Genomic DNA, 20,701 nt, shown 5'->3' on the forward strand with positions numbered 1-20,701 from the left:
GAGAAAAATGCGGTATTCAAAGAATCTCTGTTTGTGTGGGTTTGTACAACTCGGAGTAAAATTCATGGAATGCGGTCATGATTTTAGTTGGATTGGCTGTAGGTGGTTGGCCTGCTATACGTAGTTTGGGGAAAGAGTGGGTACGGAATTTTGGGGAGAGTTTAGCGGCTAGCATCGTTCCAATTTTGTCCCTTTGACAGTAAAATTTAGCTCCGCTCCACCAAATATGTTTTTCGGCTTTAGCCGTTAATGCCAGATTAAGTTCCAGTCTAAATCGCGTCTAATTTCTCAGTGTGCACCTTAGATGGATCATTTTTATGGTCGGTTTTCAAAGAGATAAAGGTTTGTTCCAGTTTGTGAATGTCCAGCAGTCTTTCCTTTTTAACCTGAGATGCTAGCCTGATGAACTCACCCCTAACTGTAGCCTTATGGGCTGCCCATAGGGTTTCTGGAGCGATATTTTCAACATCGTTTAGTCGGAAATATTCCCTAATCCCATCTCCTATCATCTTAACGTTAACTGGGTCACCCAGAAGAGACTCGTTCAGTCTCCAGTAGGAGCCCCCGTTCCCCGCCAGGACGTTTCTCAATGTAAGGAGAACCAGAGAGTGGTCCGACCAAGCTATATCTATAATAGTAGCCTTGGAAGCCAGGGGGATAAGATTGGTCTGAATGAGAATGTGGTCAATCCTTGCGTAGGACTAATGGGGAGAGGAGTAATGTGTAAAGTCCCTGCATTTGGGGTTCAGTTCCCTCCAAATGTCAACCAAACCTTATGAGTGTATCATTTTGGCTATTCTGGTGCTAAGTTTTGTAGGGCGCGTTAACCTGTCTTTAAGGGGTTTGGTTTTGTCTAGACCCTGGTCAAACGCCACATTAGTCTCCCCCCCCATATGACCTTGCCCTCCAACAGGGGGTTGATAGTTGTAAAGAGGCTCTGGAAGAAAGTTGCTTGTCCCTTGTTGGGGGCATAGTATGAAATTATGGAGTACAGTACTCCCTCCAGAGTGCCCTTTACAAGGATAAACCTGCCCTCTGGATCTTTAAAATCCGAGATGTGGGTGAATTTGCTGCTCTTGGAGAAAAGTATTGCTACCCCTTTGGTTTTGTTAGGGGCATTAGCGAGGAAAAAGGATGGATAATGGGGGTGTAGGAACTTGGGACTGTACCGAATCGGAAAATGCGTCTCCTGTAGGAGCACTATGTCAATTTTGAGGGATTTGTAGTGGTCTAAGGCTAATCTCCTTTTCCTAGGAGAATTTAGCCCTTGAGCGTTATGAGAAGCCACCTTGAGATCTACTGCCTTCGCTATTGAATCAGGCATTGGAACAGAGGGGGAGATGATCACTGGCCCCGCAGCCACTTACCTTGTGGTGAGATGTATTCGCCGTGAGGGTGGTGTAGGAAAGGGAGCGTCCTAATTCGGTTAGGGCGAGGGCCTGCGGCGACTCCCGATGACCGGCTAGAAAAAGAAGAGAAGGTGAGAGGGGAGAGATGGAAGGTAGAAATATAGAAAAACATAAAAACAAAAACAAGAACAAGGATCTGCTAACCAGATCCGTGGAAGGCGGCGGTATATTAGACCGCCAAATTTCCACTATAAATCTTCGCTCGCCCTGTGGGGGCGAGCGGAGTCTAACTCGAAGAGAACACATTCGGTCTACTAGGAGTGAGAGGAGGCGCAAGGGAACCACCCTGGACCCTTGCAGCTAGAAATAACTGACTCATAAACTGTGCACAACTGATTCTAAGGCAACAGAGTGAGTGATTACAAAAACATAACAAAACCTTAGAACCATTAAAATAGGAAAAAGGAAGGAAAGGATAACCAAAAAAACGATCCATGGAGCAAAATAGCCTCTAGTAAACAAAGTCCAGGAACGTCGATCCAGTTAGGAAGGGAGTGCTGGTTGCTATATCGAACAGAATTTTCGGGAGACTAGCTCCCCCTGCAGAATCCTGAGTCATCGTCCTCTTGCTCCTGAAAAAAAAAGGAAACCTGAGGGCTGTATGCTGTAGGTGAATCTCTTCTTTAGGCCTTAGAAAAATGCGGTGTATAGGCCTTTGGATCAAAGTGGTGACCTGGAACTAGTGACCCAACTGGGTCAGGAGAGAATAAAGTTGAGCACTGGCTCAGACAACGGAGGGAACTTTTTCCCAAAAAGAGAAGTCCATAGTAGGACTGGGAGAGGAGTAAGTCTCGGAGATCCGTTATGGTGGTCTTCCATCTTTGCTCTTCTTAGAGGGACCCTTGTTCCAGAGGGGGGAGACAGGGCTGGCTGGAGGTGGTCATTTAGTCGATCCTGATGATGAGGAGTAATCCATGGGAGCTTCCTGGGAGATTAGCTTAAGGGATAGGAACAATTTCTCACCTTCTGGGAGGTTGGAAAAAGCAAAAGTTTTGCCTTGTAATGAGAACTTCACGGAGAAGGGGAAAGACCATCGGTATTTAATGTCTCGTTCCATTAGGACCAATAGAAGGGGCTTTAGGGCACGTCGTCTTTGTATGGTGGACTGAGCCAGATCAGCAAAGACCTGAATTTGGTGGCCCTGATGCAGTAGTTTAGGCTTCAAACGCGATTGTCGCATTACCTCCTCTTTGACTGCGTAAAAATGCGGTTTCACTATTATGTCCCTGGGCGTGCCGTCTTTTCTTGGAGGTCCCTGTGCCCTATGTGCCCTGTCAAGCTCTAACCTGTGAGGCGGAATGTTAGGGATAAGTTCTGCGATAAAGTCCTGCACCGTAAGGTGGATATCCGTAAAAGATTCTGGGAGGCCTCTAATTCTGAAATTATACCTCCTGGACCTGTTCTCGAGTTCGTCAATTCTTGAGAGGGCTGTGTCCAGTTGTTCTTGAACGGTCTGGATGTGCGCAGCATTTTGGTTGGTTCTGGCGACAGTGTTATCCATTTTGTCTTCCATAGCCTCAATTCTGGAGCCCAGGCTAGATAGGTCTGTTTTAATGGCATTAGTGATCTGAATTGCTGTATTGGCCAGACCCTTTTCTAATAAGGCTGAGAATTTAGTAAAAAGATCTTCTTGGAGTGCGGAGATGTCCTTTACAGTGTATCCAGGGGAAGTGTCTGCTGAAGATGGTAGTTGGGAGGATATAGAGGAGGAAAGGGCTCCATCCTCTGTCTGCCCGCTGGTCATTAGCTCTTTCTGGGCCATGGAGGGGGCTTGGTGCTGGGGAAGGCCCTGATGACAAGTCTGGATCGTGCTGGGGCCTCCCTGTGCCGCTTGGGCATAAATCAGGGTCGGGGGGGGGGGTCAGTATAGGTCTGTGTTCCGGGCCTTTAGGCTGGGTGGCTGCATGAGGCCTAGTAGAATCGATGCCTGCGGCCATCTTGGTACACCCCTCCGGCGCCGCCGCAGCGAACTGCAGGCCTAAATCGCGGCGGGCTTGGGGACCGGACATCCCGCTGTGATCCCCTGCTGTACCTGGTTTAGGGGGGGGTGACCGGGACAGTTCTCCTCAGGCTGGGGCAGGCGTTGTGCCGATCGTTGGTCCGGGGTGGTGCGGAGCTCCAGGCTTAAGCGGCCATGTTGGAGCTCTCGCACATGCGCACTCAACAATGTATATTTTCAGGTAAAACTCATAGGCAAGCTCATTAGCGTTGTCTATTACCAAATTGGCAGTTAAATGCAGCTGCACTAGGACGTGCATATAATGCGAGCTCATTAAAAAAAACTAAAATAATGGGGAAAGGCTGAGGTCGATACTCCCCTTTTTCTTCAAACTAAAATGGTATTGTGTCCTTATCCTAACTGTACCTACCACTAATTTGACATATACAATAGATTAGTTGGTGACAATATTCCCCATTTAAAAATGTAGCAGATAAACTGGCACAAAGTTGTATCAACTCCTTTATCAACCAAATTCTTCCGGTCAGTTCCTTTTATCCAGTCGTTTCTCATATATAAATCAACATGCACCATGTTTTTATTCTCTAACAAATATTACACTTCAGGGCAGCTTTACAGGAGAACATTATTTAGTTTAGTCATTCAGCGATTGCTCCTGACACTGTAGGATTTAAGGAGGGTCCTACATGCTTTGATGGACAGCAGAATATTGCTTGAAACACATTGATAGAGGTCCAGTCCAATTTTACACTTTTATTGTCTTTTAACAATGACATGTTAACTGTGCCTTAACCACTTCAGCCCCGGAAGGTTTTACCCCCTTCCAGACCAGAGCACTTTTTACAATTTGGCACTACGTCACTTTAACTGGCAATTGCGCGGTCTTGCAAAGCTGTACCCAAACGAAATTTGCGTCCCCCCCACAAATAGAGCTTTCTTTTGGTGCTATTTGATCACCTCTGCGGCTTTTATTTTTTGCGATATACACAAAAAAAAAAAGCGACAATTTTGAAAAAAAAAAATATATATATATTTTTTACTTTTAATAAATATTCCCAAAAAAGTTTTTAAAAAACAAACTTCATCAGTTTAGGCCAATATATATTCTTCTACATATTTTTTGGTAAAAAAAAAAAAAAAAAGCAATATATATTGATTGGTTTGTGCAAAAGTTATAGCGTCTACAAACTATGGGAAAGATTTATGGCATTTTTGTTTTTTACTAGTAATGGCGGTGATCTGCAATTTTTAGCAGTATTGCGACATTGCGGTAGACACTGTTGACACATTTTTGGGACCATTGACATTTATATAGTGATCAGTGCTATAAAAATGCACTGATTACTGTGTAAATGACACTGGCAGGGAAGTGGTTAACACTAGGGGGCGATCAAGGGGTTAAATGTGTGTTCCCTCAGTGTGTTCTAACTGTATGGGGATAGGACTGTGTAGGAGAGGAGACATTTTGCTGTTCCTACTTACTAGGAACAAACAACATGTCTCCTCTGACAGCACAGGGATTTGTGTGTTCACATACACACAAATCCCCATGCTGGCGCTCGTGCATGCGATTCTGTCAGAAGAGAGCTGTGGACTGTCAGTCTTCAGCTCTCTGCTCTGCTGCCCCCACCCCCCGCGAGCTTACTGGAGGGCTGAGCTGTGGAGGGTAGGGGAGCCATTTGTTCAGGCTCTCAGCAGTTCACAGAGTCTGAGCCAGCTGCCAAGGGTGCTGGGTGGATCCTGACTATACAGTCAGGATCTTTTCAGAGCTTGCACTGGCCCTGTGATGTCAGCCTACTGTAAACTGAAAACAGGTCACAGGAGTGCAGAGCTAACTGATCTCCTGTGATCCATAAGAGAAGTACAGCCAAAATAACGTTGACTATACTTATACTTTAATATCTGAAATGGGTAAATCTTAAAGCGGCACGGAGGCAAGTATGTAACTGTTAAATAAAAGCTACTGCACCAGGGAAACGTATCACATCTGTAAAGAGGCAGCATCCTGATGTTCCACACATGGTCATATGACCAGCAATGAAAACTGTAAGAGGTATTATATCCCAGAAGCAGAATGTGTTAACCTGGTGGTGAAAATTCAAAATAAAATCTATATTATCCATATTGCAAGAGATTCATTTAAATTAAAAAGCCAATAAGTAACCAGACTATAGTTTATATGTAACACTGTATTTTAGTTTGCATTGTTTATATGCAGTACATAAAAATGTAACACAAATATGAAAAAATACATCATGTCTGTATGTCATCAGCATCATTTTGCCATTCTTTGCATTATTCAATACAGAGATTAACAGAGCTATAAAATGATAATAGCACCAAGTAACCGTTCATTGAATGGGTCACACACAGACTCAAATGTGCCCAACTTAATGGACAGAGCAAGTGAATTACACTAAGAGCCTAAAATAAATTACATATAAAATCATGATGAAGTACCATGGCAAAATCAAATGAGTCAAACGTTAACATAAATACTGTAACATAAAGGAACCACGTTTTCTTTAATTAGTTTTGACAAAACAGATATCATTAAGGTCAAAAATGAAACGCATGTTAGTGTCTTAATACGATTGCTCCCATATGGACTCCTAAATTACTTTTTGTGCCCACTTTATAGCTTATTTCCAGAGAGGAATTGTAGACAAAGTGCTTTGGCTGTGCGATCATTCCACAACGTTACATAACCGAACAGCGGTCATCAGTTCCTCTATAGTAACAAGCAATATTTGAACATTTTTCATTAAAACAGTTAAAAAAAAACAACATTAAAAATAATGAAACAAGCAAAGCAAAATACACATTTTAATATTAAAATCTTTTTGACCTTATGCCTCCATTGCTTTGAGGCATTACACAGTACATTGTACAGACCATCTCAAAACTAAGTTACCAATTGACTTAGATTATTCTAGAATACAGACCATTTTTACAGTCCTCTTAACCACATGGCTCTCTAACTTCTCTGCAGGTTAGGACAAGCTGGATATGTATAACCCTGAAGCTCTTGGGTTTCCCCTAATGATCATCCACCAATGGACCTGGGATTGCAGATAAGCAAGCTGCTTGATATGGGCAAATCTTAGATCATGTAAAAATTAAACATATTCCTTATATAAATTGGAGAGTATTTGTTTTTTAATTCCTTGTCCACTAAGCAAAGACACAGCACCTTTAAAAAGCTCTCTAAATGATAAAGTTGGAAATTGAAGTCAGTTTTGAGCATGTGAAAGTGGTCACTGTAAGGCTGGCCATACATTATTAATTTTTTGCTCAACCAGGGGTTGAAGAAAAAAAAAATAGTGAGCAGATTCCCCATCCACACATTTGAGATGGATGTGGGAACGCTTCTCGCTGAACCTTTGTATTGACAGCATAGAGCCTTCCTCGCCATAAGAATACAGTGTTCAGTGTTGCTGACTAAAGCCGGCGGCACTGATCAATCATGAAAAACCTGACAGGCAGTTTGTACACAAGTCGATCAATAGGTCAACTTGTATACAACCAGCCTGCCCATACATGGATCAACATTCGGCCGTTCCCTGCTGAACCAGCTAAATTTCGATCTATATATGGCTGGCTTAAGGCTGACTTACAATAGTGGATCAAAGAGCTAAAAGTTGGGACATTAAACATTGTAACCCATGAGGCATAAGCCAGCCATAGATGGTGCGAAGAAAATTGCTCGATTTCCCCATCATTCCTGCCGAGAGAACACAGTGATTAATGCTAGTGGTAATGCTGCTGGCAATAATCACATGAAAAATCCGACATGCTGTTTGTACCTCGGTCGTTCAATGGATCGACGAGGGTACTATCAGCCTACCCATACATGGTTCAAATCTCAGCCAATCCCTGCTGAACTGGCCAAGATTTGGTCTATGGCCGCCCTTACTCTTCCAAATCAAACTGGAACTTTGGTTTCTGTGGGTAACAGCTTAACTTTGTTTCAGCTTCCTTTGCTCCAGTATTTGGAGATTAGACCCTGAATGAAACATCCTATCCATGGCTGAATGTATCATTTTCCTAAACTAAATCTAATTGGTTCTAATTAGCCTAAGCTGATATAAATACAGTTTTAAAGGCAATGCTGACGGTAAATCGGATTAAAACCCGACTCCAGGTTGGCTAACCACAACGTCCCCCCCCAGAATCCGGGAGTGCTGTTGGAGCTTTGAGAGCTATGTCTACTGGATACAATGCTAGAGAAGGTGGCGAGTACTGTGGTAAAAGTGGATATTTTTTTTTTTTTGTTTTTATAACAGCTGGCCAATTACTTTTTTTTTGTATCTTTTAATTTAAACCGAAACTGGATTTGGACTGTTAAGCTAGCTGCTTACTAGCATCTATACAAGTAAGCAGCTACTAAATTTGTAGAGCAGAAGCCAAAGCCGACATTGGTTCTCTGACCAAATTAATGGTCTTGGTTTACATATATATCGCTACAAGGTCTCTATAGCTGTATAACCCTTTGGAGATCATATTGTAAAAAAATACAATTGGATATCGGCCTGCGTGTGGATGCATGTCCCTGAATGCAGACAGTGCGAGTTCGGAAACGCACTCACAAGGTTGTCATATTGGCACATGGCGTGTGTGTCCATGCAGTCACTGTGTCCCAATTGACAATAATGAGAGTGCCTGCATGGAACATGCCCAGCATGGGCATATGGTATATTACGCCCTGTGTGAACGAGGCCTTTAACTAGAGTTCAACTTTAAACCAGATTAAAAAAATTGCTAACTATATGTCAGGACTGTGATGCAGAGTCATAGGATTTTACCAGAACACTGTTCTGACCCGAGACAAAATATGTGCAATTTCTTTGAAAGACTGCTTAGATTGGAATATACAAATGTATGTACTACTGAAACAAAAAAAAAATCTAAAAATGAATGCAACAAAAAGAATAAAATAAATATACAAATAATAATGTTACAAACATTTTCATTTAGGGAGGATTACAGCATCCAAGAACGATTTAAGTGGACCTTACAGAATTCGGGGGGTTAGAATGTACACTGTTCCTCTCACAAATACTATTGTTTCCTCTGTTCCAAAAAGGAGATCCCCCTGATCCTCCAGTCCTGTTAATATTGGCAACCACACTAAAGAACAGTCCACATTACCAAATGTCAGGTTTGGTATGCTTAATAGAACATTAGAGTACCCGACAGATCTCCTTATGATGAGGGGCAGGTTCATGCTCATTCTAACACTCCAAGCCTCACTAATCTCCCCCAACTGTCCAAAGAAGACCTAACATTTTCAGTCCACTTTAAAAGGTTACTTTTTATTTGTTCTAAAGTGGATATGTCACCTACACAATATATAAGAAAAAAATTGTAACATATAAAGTCTGATATCCCGTTTCAGGGACATGGCCACAGTTTACTAAAACTTGGACAGTTGCGCAGCATTGCTAAACATTGTCCATTATTCCTGCATTGTCCTGTCATTTCCCTGCTAATATATCTAGACCTAAAGTGGAACTTCACTTTTTCAATCACCATTGACTATTTTTAATCCTTATATTGCTAGTATTAGTAAATGGATAAGAAAGTATATCATATTTACTTGTTGTAAACTTTGTTTTTACATTTTTTTCAGTTATGTTCTGATTTTCAGGCCTAGGCAAATCATGTCATCCCAGGAGTCTTCAGGAGGGGAGGAGGGGTTTTCACAGATAAGCACATCCTCTTGCCTGAGCTAAGGGCAGATGGACTCCAGGAAGCAAATGCTACATGAATCATCTACCCTTACTTAAGATGGCAACAGCCAGAAACGCTAGGGGGTGAAATTCAAAGTGATTTCTCAACACAATAAAACATAGAGACATGGATGGATGCGGGAGTTTGGTTTAAATATGAAAAATGAATTAAATAGCATTTTTGGTTTGTCGTGCTCAGATGCAGTGTACTTCCACTTTAATGACACAGCAATGATAATGAGCAAAGTGCAGTAATCTATTGCAACCCAACAGCAAGCATATTTTATTCTGGCTACTTTAAGCTTGAATCTGGTGAAGGATTACAAAATTGCACACTGTAAAACACGTTTTGATTGACTTAAAGGGCAACTGTACGTTAAAAAGGCATGGCTTCCCACTCTGATCGGACACTTACCTCAGCCCTGGTTCCACCAATGTTCTTCTGAGAGTTTACACACAGGGTCTTTTCATTCTGCTCATGCATAGCGCAGCCCTATTCTTTCCTATGGGAAGCTGCAATCAGTATGTCCTCATAAGAATGAGTGGGACCGCTGCACACATGCACAGAATGCAGAGGCCCGGTGAGGATGCTTTCTAAGAAAAAAAAACCTGTGGCTGGGGGTAGGGCCACATAGTAAAGATGGTTAGAATGGGAGGGAGGAGAAAGGCAAGTATCAGACCTGGTAAGTGGCACGCAGGAGGGAGAGTGGGGTCATGGCTTAAAAGACAACATGTACATTTGTTCTATAGTAAAGAAGCTTTAATATTAGAAGCTTTATTCATTATATTTAGCCCATGAAAAAGGCTGCTTCCACTGTATGCAACTGACCTTACCTTACACAAAAGGTTGTCTTTTTTCATGCATAGTCATGCTGCCTCCAGATCCCCAGTCTTTTTGAACACTTCATATTCCAGTTATAGAACCCCTCCCACCCCTTTTCCTCCCAGCAACAAAACTACAAAACTCAGGACAGCATGTCAGTTGTTGCTCAACTAGGAAGATTGGACCTTCCAGTTCCTGATCAGCTAGAGGTCTCAAGTTGGCAAAACACTGCCTGACCTATATGAATTTTATTCGGCCTGTAAACATGTGATTGCAATTTGAATACTGAGCAAAACAATGAAAAAATGCAAGAAAAAAAAATCTGTATAGGATCAACATTCAAAGTTGTTGTGGATGCAAAGCACAAAACAAATGACAATAATTATAATTATTAGTCTAAGAACAGTGAACTCATTTGCATTGATGGGCAGGTCTACCAAACATGTATAACACAGCTTTGGATAGAAACTGACATTTCTAAATCGCTGGCTACAGCAATGAGGAATACAGACAGGAAAACCTCAGCCTAAGTTTCTGCCTATAGCTCCTAACTATTGATTCCCAGTTTTAGGGCTTACTGTGGCTTAAAGAAAAAAGCGTGCAAAAATCACAAGGATATGGGTAATTCTTGTTGCAGCGGTATTGAGGAGGCATACCAACATTGTGATTTTACTATTCCATTAAAAAGATGCTCTTCCTACATTCACAGATATTTCACTATATAGAAAATGGCTGTCTGATCAACCCCAAGGGTTTTTTTGTTTTTTTTTGCTACAATAAAAGCTTTAAAACGATATGCTGTGGGTACATTACTTGATTTGCTATGGGAATTGATGACGAAAGCAGCCCAAGCTGTGAATCCCATTATTAGGCACCTGGTGTTAGCAGAACAGTCTCAGGAGAACTTCCCACTATAATTCCCATACAGTATGCATTGCCAGCAAAGGACTAAACTCATCAGTATCTACTCAAAACCAAGTTATCACACGCAGATGTACTTACTCTTCAAGTAGTCCAAGTAACCATTATCACCTACTATCCGCATAAAATGCCTCGTTCCACTTATCAATACCAAATTGCAGGGGATAGCCTGCGAATAAAAGGATTTCGCATTTGTCAAAAAAAAAAAAAAAAAAACAACACACAGGAAAAGGGCATCTCTTTATATTCTTAAGACTTAGTGTGGAGCATAGTTGTATAATATTACTAAAATCACAAAACACTAAAAGGTACAGTATACAATAATAAAGTAGTGAATTTGACAATCACCAAAAATTTACTGCAAGCGAATCTTACTGGTGCATGCTTTTAATTAACATTGATTTACCACCAGTGAACATTTGGTAAAGGTCACTTTCATTGCTTCATGATATGCCCCCAGGGCACCTTTCACACAAGCTTTTCAATTAGGTCAGCTCCATGTCCATGGGCAGGCACATGTAAATAGAATTATGTCCATTTACATCTGCCTACTTCAGAGTCTGAAATGTGATAGCTTGGAGGTAGCCTGATGTCCACTTACATTTGGCTGCCCATAAAGCCATGATGGGTCTGATGTCAAAATGTGGACAAAAACTGGATGGATGCAGATGTCACAAAACTGACATTCGTTCAGCCCCAATTACGCAGGGCTGTTTGTGGATCCCCCACTGAACAGAGCAGGTGCTGTTCATGAATCCTCTGCTGAATGGAGTGCACTGCCCTGTGTGAAAGGACCCCAAGTATGTCAGTATATTTAAAAAAAAAAAAAAAAAAGTAATTACATAACCAGTGAGAACAAAAAATACTTCCTATATTGAACCAGTAACATTGACATATGGGTTAAATGGTTAACGGTTTATTACATAAAAATTGTCAGACATTTTTTACTTTAAATGTCCTGCCTAAGAGCAGGCACTGCAAGGTGTGGTATTACCTTGATGAGGCTGCAGACCCTGTACTGTGAATCCCTGCATTGGATGTACTTTTTTACTGGATGTGTGATTTCCTGGACTTTCAGGTTAAAGCCTGCTCACTTACCTGTACCTTGTCCAATATCTGCACCTTTAAAGAGCAACTGCGCCTTTGTTTTATTAAAGTGATTTTTTTTTTTACTGCTAAAAATAACAAACATATTATACTTACCTCCCTCTAAGCAGTGGTTTTGCACAAAGCAGCCCAGAGCCTCCTTTTCTCGGGTTCCTCTTTGGTTCTCCTGGCCCCTCCCTCCTGTTGAGTACCCCCACAGCAAGCAGCTTGCTATAGGGGCACCCGAGCCGAAGCTCCATGTGTCCATTTAGACACGAAGCTGCAGCCCGGCCCCGTATCTTTCCTCACTGACTTTGACAGCAGCAGGAGCCAATGGTGCTTCGCTGTTGTCTCAGCCAATGAGGGAGAGTCACGGATAGCAGAGTCTGTCCTGCAACGTCGCTGGATATAGATGGGGCTCAGGTAAGTATTAGGGGGGCTGCTGCACACAGAAGGCTTTTTATCTTAATGCATAGAATGCATTAAGATAAAAAAAAAACCTTCTAACTTTACAACCCCTTTAATATTGTAATGACCTTAGCAGACTCCCTACATCAGTGATATAAATGCTATATCTTCTGGATGCTGAGAATGCAGCAGAGAGTCTTCTCATGAGCTAGATGATTAAATAAGAAGAAAACTTTGCAGAAAACCACAATGTGATATTTTAAAAGACTCGATCAGTAGTTAAGAAACATATGCAAAGTCAGCTTTAATAAGGGATGCACTTATTTTGGGGAGTTTAGTTCCGCTTTAAGTGAACTAGACTATAGCAAAATACTGGCTTATGTAAAAAAAAAAAAAAAAAAAAAGCGTATATCATTTTTAATACATGTTAGGCTTATTATTTTCCTGTAACAGCCACTTAACTCCTCTCAATGGGCAGCAGGTTAACAGTTGATCAGGACTAAGACTTGGAAGTCAAGTCCCAAGTATCAAAATCAAATAAAAACCAGAAGGGCACACACAGAATATTTTCTGGCTATTAAAGGGTAATAACCGATACCTTATTGTAGTGTTTACTTTACTGGTCAAAACTTTTACTTTTAAAAGGTTTAATATTGTCAGCAGGTTTACATAAAGCAAACTCATTTTTTTCAACTGTGCAGAGTTTGGTCTCAAGAATCATAAAATGGTTACTAACAAGTAGAGCTGCACAATGCTGGCCAAAATGAGAATCACAATTTTTTTGCTTAGAATAAAAAGATTACGATTCTCGCGACGTAAAATCTTTCACATTATACAAAACAAAATTGAGCTAACTTTACTGGTTAGTTTTTTTTTTCATTAAAGTAATTTTTTCCAAAAAAATTGCATTTGAAAGACCGCTGCCTAAATACAGTGTGACATAAAATATTGCAACAACCACCATTTTATTCTCTAGGGTATCTACTAAAAAATATATATATAATGTTTGGGGGTTTGTAATTTTCTAGAAAAAAAATGATTTTAACTTGAAACCAACAAAACATCAGAAAAAGATTAAGTGCCAGTTCACACAGGGGCGACACGACTTGCAGGTCGCCTCACCGAGGCGACCTGCACATGACTTCAGCGGCGGCTTGCAAAACGACTTCTGTATAGAAGTCAATGCAAGTCACCTGAAGTCGCCCAAAAAAATACTACAGGAACCTTTTTCTAAGTCGGAGCAACTTGTGTCGCTCCTATTAGAACGGTTCCGTAGTACAGAACGGGAGGCGACTTGTCTGGCGGCTAGGTCGCCTGACAAGTCGCCCCTGTGTGAACCGGCACTTAGTGTTTACGTGGTTAAACTTTCCTCATTTACACACGAAGTGTATTTCATTGACAAATTGTTAATGTTTATACTTAAGTTTCACTGCTAAAGAATGCTGTGATTCTTGGCAGACTGCCGTTTTTTTTTCTTCCTTTCTTTTGACAGCTGTGGCTTCAGAAGTGGAGAGAGAATTCTTTGCATATTAAGAATCGTGAAACACTTTTCGATAACGATTCTTGACGATTAATCGTACAGCTCTACTAACAAGTATGCTTAAACTGTAGCTCCATCTTTTGCCAAAAAAAGCAGTTCCAGAACAGGATTGAATGGAAATTTAGAATGTACCAGTTAGTCAAGTTGTCAGATGATGCTCATCTACAGCTGACAAATGTTCACATGCAGCAAATAACTGTAGAAAGAGCATGCTAGCCTGCAAAAAGCTAAGAATTTCTCTGGGTGCAACGCTAACATGCGGCATTGGCATTACAGTTTAATAGTTTTATTTTTGATTAACGGGACAGTTGCAGTGTTAAGGGTCAGTTCACATAGTATCTTTACAATGCACTATAACATGTGTGCACAGTCCATGGGGCTGATTTACTAAAAGAAATAGAGAGTGTACACTTGGTAAGTGCAGCTGCTCTAGAGCGTAATAAATAAGACAAAGCTCTGCCATCTTCCATCATCCAACCATGTGCAAGCGATGCACATTCCTTGTATGTGATCGGGTATTCTTTGCAAAGTGAAGCTATTCACTAAGCTCTGGAGCAAATTCCCTGGTAGACTGCAACTGCACTTGCAAAGTGCACAGTCTACTAACCTTTGGTAAATCAACCATCCAATGGTATAAATAAGTAGTAAAACATGACCTGTCTGATTATTTTTCCTATTCTACAGCGTTGTAAGGTCCATAGTAATCCTGAATCACATGAGAATACTTTACAACGCTCATTAAAAATCACAAATAAAAACACAGCTGAATCGCATGATAAATGCTTAAGGGTTCCCGCTCAGGCTATCAAGGTCTGAAGAGTTGGATGCCGCATGATTAAGCCCCCAGGGCTGGGTTAAACATGTTGGGGACAGGGTCTGGATGAATCAGGCTGAGGCTGCTTTTGCTTGCTAACCACTTGGGCCAGGTGAGGTGTGTGGCGGCCAGGCTCGCTCTTTCTATTTCTACAGCTGAATCGCAGATGCATAGGTTTGACTGGATCTTTCAATCAGCATGTAATGCAAAGAACCATACAGTTTCTCCCACTTTGTACAAAAATAAAATGAATACAGGTTTAGTGCTTTAACTGGGTAAAAGATCTGAGATGAAGAAATCTGTGTCATTTAATACAGCTAACAGTTTCAAGTATCACCCTTTGGGTAAGGTAGATAAAAGGGATTTTATACACAGAACTGACACAGCTTTACCTAGGAGTGTCAGAAAGAAAAAAAAAATATATATTTAGGAGACACACAGCGAGTATCAGATAATTTAAAACGTAACTACCCACAGATTTGACATGATCAGTGCCCATGCTGGCTGATGATGGTCCGGAAAATGGCAACATTTCTAGACACACACATCAACTTCAATTCACCAATCACAGTGGAAACAAATGGTCATTTGAATAGATTTTTTCCAGTATACATGCGACTGTAAAAAGAAGTGTAGTACCAGGTATCCGTGCATAAACATATACATTCAGCCACGGTTATCTGTTTATGGCAGTTCTTGGACTGCCAGATAACATCAATGTACAGATTAAAACTGAGACTTCCCCCATCAACCAACGCTTGTGATTGTCTGCATTAAAGCCAATGGCAGAGCATGCAGTAAGCCCAATGACTGACTAGCAAAGGACTTGCACACAGAGAATAGTGAAAGTATTGTAGTATAGCGTTGCATTCCGAATTTTGCCTCTACAAACCCTTCACTAAAAATACTGCAAGATAAAGCAAAAGCTCAATAAAACAGAAGTTATTTACCTAATTCAGGTCACCTTTCCTTTAATGGTGGTCCTGTATTATTGCTCCCTAAGTATTATTCCACAAAACTCATGGTTTTCATACCTTGCACCAATGAACACCATCAAGGTTTAAAAAAAAAAAAAAAAAATTAATAATCGTAAAAAAAAAAAAAATGTGCATTTTTTTGGGCCCCTAAATCATTGCACACACGATCAGCAGACTGCTAGTGCCATGCAGGTCTCCTGCAGATCCTTCTGCGTATCTGTGTGCCTGTACATCCCGTACGGGCAAGCAGATACACTAACAAAGTATCAAACTACCACAGTGTCCCACAGCTCTGTGGTAGTTCATTGAGAACTACAACCTGACAGCAGCAAAGGATGTTGGTGCTTGTAGTTCATTCACACACACACAGTCGTGTGAGCAGAGCCCCGCAGGGCTGCGCGGATTTCAAAAACTGACAGCTAGTACCGGGAACTTCTCCCCGTAATGCTGTCATGAATGGGGGGGGGGGGGTTGGGATCGGGCAGCAGCTGCAGCATTTGGAACAGGTTACATGTTCCACCCTAAAAACGAGTGGAACATGTACCCGGTTCCCAAAAGTGTTTTAGTTCAACACTTATATCCTTAGCTGTATAAGCAGTCCACCAGAAGTTCTGGGAACATAGCTGACCACTAGGACAAAAAAAAAAAAAGTACAGATTTCATATCTGTCTACTATCCCAAAATGTGGAATAACCTTATGACTCAGAATTGTGATGGAAGCAAGGAGATAACCTTCTGTCTTAACAACTTCAAAAAGTTATTTCATCTAATTCAGTGTGATCTGTATTAGAGTGCCAGACAACAAACATTAGAAATGATGCTGTGATTGCTGAAAACAGCTGGATATGGTGATATCCTTTATAACTTTTAGGACCCACACACAAGTCAGTGTTTAAAACCCTTCATTTTGAACATCTGCATTTTAGTGCACGTTAATGCTTTTTAAATGTGCTCTTTTGTATTTTAAATTAATTCCAACCACTTGTCTGTCAGAAATGTACAGCTGGAAAATTTTTCACAACGCGTTCAGTAAAGAGCAGCCATCTACAAGAACATTTAAAAGAAAAAAGCTCCAAGTGAGGGATAAGAAAAGGTAAATATGATAAATATTTCCTTATGTTACGTATTAGGATTTTAAGTTGCTTTGAATCCACTGACTATTTTTGGGGGACCTAGGTGTACGTTTGCATGATCATCTTACTCTCATGACAATTTCCGGCTCTTAAAAGTTTTCTCTGTCCATCACATTAGCCATGTGACCAAGGTTCTGTAATAAACAGAAACAAGCACTCTTGCCATACTGCTCTAGTTGGAGATCTCTCATGTAAAACACACGGCAGACCATTCTTTTAAGGAATGCTACCTTAAGCAAAGCCTATACAGGTCCATTTGTAATGGTAACAGCATGGCCAAATAAGAGTGAGCATGCTTCACTTTGGCTTATGGAGGGGGGAAGTAGTGAAATTGATAATCAGGTGAATGGCATGGACTTTGCAGAGCAGCAAGCAGGATTGATTATATTATGAGAATAGAATGGTCAGCAAAGTGCCTTGTAGGCTAGGTTTACACCTGTGTAGCTGCACGGGCAGCGATTTGCGCAGGCACGAGAGCCCATTCATTTGGATGGACTGCCGTGTCCCGCAACATGCAGGAAAGAAGTCCCTGCACTATTTTTTAAATCGCAGCCCGCACTAGAACCTTGGTTCCCAGTAGGGTTACGATATCCAGTGCGGGTAGCATGCCACGGGTCCAACGTTTGTGTGGGTGGTTGCGGTTGATGGTATTTTTGCAGGTCCCACATCGGCACCACCCGCACAGGTGTAAACCTAGCCTTATATTGTCTGCACCCTCAGCTGTCAGTGGCTTCAAGACAATAAAAAATAATTTAAACGCAAAACAAAAAGTTCAGTATAGTAAAAGATTCACGTGGACCTTTTTTCTTTAACGTTTTTATAGATAGCTCCTCTTTAAGATGTGTTTATATACATGATGTGCTCATGCATATAAAAGTCAGCATGTCCTAATACCAGCCAAAATATAGACCATACATGCAATTTAGTTGGTCATGTGAAAATATAAATGAGAAATGTTTCATCTGAAAATGCCGGCAAAGAGCACTGCCAAAAAATGTGGGGTTACTATGCAACTGACTTGATTGTTGGAGATCCCCTGAAGAAAAAAATACTTTTAGACCATTGTTATTGCTTGAGTCCTATCTGACAACTTCTGCCATATCCCATGACACCGACACTCATACATGTAAACATCCCTGTATACCAAACATGCTTTGCACCTTTGCCCATCTTTGCAAACTTTATCTCTTGTGAGTTCTTTGGTGACGGATGAGGCAGGATTTCTGACTGAAGCGCTTATTGCATTGCTCACATTTAAAGGGACGCTCCCCAGTATGGATCCTTTGGTGTTGGATTAGCACTGAGTTCTGGATAAAGCTCTTGTCACACTCATTACACTTATAAGGACGCTCTCCTGTGTGAGTGCGCTGGTGGGTGATCAGGTGCGAGTTACGGCTGAAGCTTTTGGAACAAAGCGTACACTTGTATGGACGTTCCCCTGTGTGAATACGGTGATGTTTAATCAGGTTAGACTTGACAGTAAAGCTTTTATCACACTCTGAGCATTTGTATGGCCTCAGCTCTCCTGGTTTACCAGGTTTGGGTTCCATGTTAGTGTTCAAGAAGGATTTATTAAAGAAGAACCAGCTATAAGGACTGTCTATCTGCTGCACGGCTGCGATCGGGCTTATTGCTCTCCCATCAGAGCTAGGTATTGCAAAGCCATTGGGGGATGTATCTCTTGCTATCCACATAGTTGCAGGATATAATTCTGCATTTATATTTTCACTGAAACACTGGGAGAGATTATAGGTCATAGAAACAGGTTCTTGATGGTTCAGTTGATTGTTCCATTTCCCTAGGTTTTCTTCTTCAATGTTAGTGCCGAGAGGGATATTATCTGTAAAAAGAAGCACAGTGTGTCTAATCACAGAGACCAAAACAGTATAATATATTAGCTTTTTTTTTTTTTCTAAATAATGAAACCTCTTGTCTGGTGCCACCAATGCATTTGGGACACATTTCATGATTGTAGATAGTTTCTTTTTGCCTTGTCAACTAAATGCAAGCTGTAATGCACACATGGTTCAGCAAAGTAGCTTACCCCATCATCAAAAAACTGCACTCGCATCCTACTCCACAAAAAAAAAACAAGCATACTGTGTTGTGTGCACACTGCAGTCTACATACACTATTTTACCAAAAGTATTGGGACACCTGCCTTTACACACATATGAACTTTATTGGCACCTTAGTCCGTAGGGTTCAATATTGGGAAGGCTGTCCACAAGGTTTAGGAGTGTGTCTATGGGAAATTTGTGAGGTCCGGCACTGATGTTGGATGAGGCGGCCTGGCTCAAGTCTCTGCTCTAATTCATCCCAAAGGTGTTCTGTGGTGATGAGGTCAGGACTCTGTGCAGGCCAGTCAAGTTCCTCCACCCCAAACTTGCTCATCCATGTCTTTACGGGCCTTGCTTTGTGCACTGGTCCAAATCATTTGGTTGAGGGGGGATTATGTTGTGGGGTTGTTTTTCAGGAGTTGGGCTTCGTTCCAGTGGAGGGAATTCTTAAGGCATCAGCATACCAAAGACATTTTGGACAATTTCATGCTCCCAACTTTGTGGGAACAGTTTGGAGATGGCCACTTCCTGTTCCAACATGACTGCGCACCAGTGCACAAACAAGGTCCATAAAGATATGGATGAGAGAGTTTGGGGTGGAGGAATTTGACTATCCTGCACAGAGTCCTGAAATCAACCCGATAGAACACCTTTGGGATGAATTAGAGCAGAGACTGCGAGCCAGGCCTTCTCGTCCAACATCGGTGCCTGGACTCACAAATGTGCTTCTGTAAGAATGGTCAAACATTCCCATAAACACACTCCTAAACCTTATGGACAGCCTTCCCAGAAGAATTGAAGTGGTTATAGCTGCAAAGGGTGGACCAAATTAACATTGAACCCTACAGATTAAGACTAGGATGCCACTAAAGTTCATGTGCGTGTAAAGGCAGGCGCCCCAATACTCTCAAACAGATCGATGTAAGCGTTATTGTCAACACAGCAACAAATACTGGCATACACAATCTACCCAAATACAAGGCCCTACAGACACCACTATAATCATTGTACACCTGAAAAAACGCTGAACGCTAATTTTTCTCCGCCCAAAAGCTCCCCTGAAAAATATACATGTGATGGGTTTTTTCAGCCTGAAAACACTCCTCTGCACATATGCCTGTAGATGCCCAAATATGCATGAACAAATAGGCTAACAAAGTTGCTTATATAGGCTGAACAAAAGAAAACTGCCAAAAGCCTGCATAAGAAGCATTATTTATGCCCAGTGTGCATTACGGTAGGTCTTAAAGTACAAGTTCAGCCAACACCTAACAAGCTCTAAACCTACACGCAGACACATTTTAAAAATGAATCTATCTAGCCCCGTAAAGCAGAAATCGCTGTACTTACCTGTTCTGCAGCTGTTCTAGTCCGGTCTCAGGCTGAGATGTCAGCGGTGGCTTCAGTGTGTGGGAATGTGCAGGACAGGCAGCCAACAATGAAAGCCCCATAGTAATTCTATGGGGGGCGTCACTTGCCAGGCATTTCACAGTCGGTTCTCTCTTGCACACAGCATCCACACCTGGAGACTGGATCGGTTTCAAAAAAAGGTATGTATAGCGATTTCTTCTTTACAGGGCTAGATAGATTTGTTTTAGAATGTGGCTTGCTTGTAGGTTTAGAGTTCATTTTCGGTGAACTTCCACTTTGAGGAAAATGATGCAGAGAGCTGTAAAGGCACCACATTATTCATACACTATGCTAAAAGCTGTTCAGACCTAAAGCTGATCTAGATCCTTGGCAGGAAATTTCAGGACAGAGGTGGTAGAAGATCAGTGAATGGAAACAACAGAACAAGAAAGTATTCAGGGGTTGGGTTTCATAGGGTGATTACTATA

At 41.5% G+C, this 20,701-nt stretch overlaps 1 protein-coding gene across 1 annotated transcript in view; it reads right to left on the bottom strand.

The window, feature by feature from the left end:
- Positions 1 to 5,543: 5,543 nt before the first annotated feature.
- LOC141107967 (uncharacterized) overlaps positions 5,544 to 20,701 on the bottom strand; it is a 54,020-nt gene continuing 38,862 nt past the window's right edge. The window contains exon 8 of the mRNA XM_073599074.1: positions 5,544 to 18,643. Coding sequence (XP_073455175.1) covers positions 17,985 to 18,643 — 659 coding nt within the window. The 3' untranslated portion in view covers positions 5,544 to 17,984. The remainder of the gene's footprint in view (positions 18,644 to 20,701) is intronic.

The sequence above is a fragment of the Aquarana catesbeiana genome, linkage group LG09 (genome assembly GCF_042186555.1).
Source record: "Aquarana catesbeiana isolate 2022-GZ linkage group LG09, ASM4218655v1, whole genome shotgun sequence".
Lineage (NCBI taxonomy): Eukaryota > Metazoa > Chordata > Amphibia > Anura > Ranidae > Aquarana > Aquarana catesbeiana.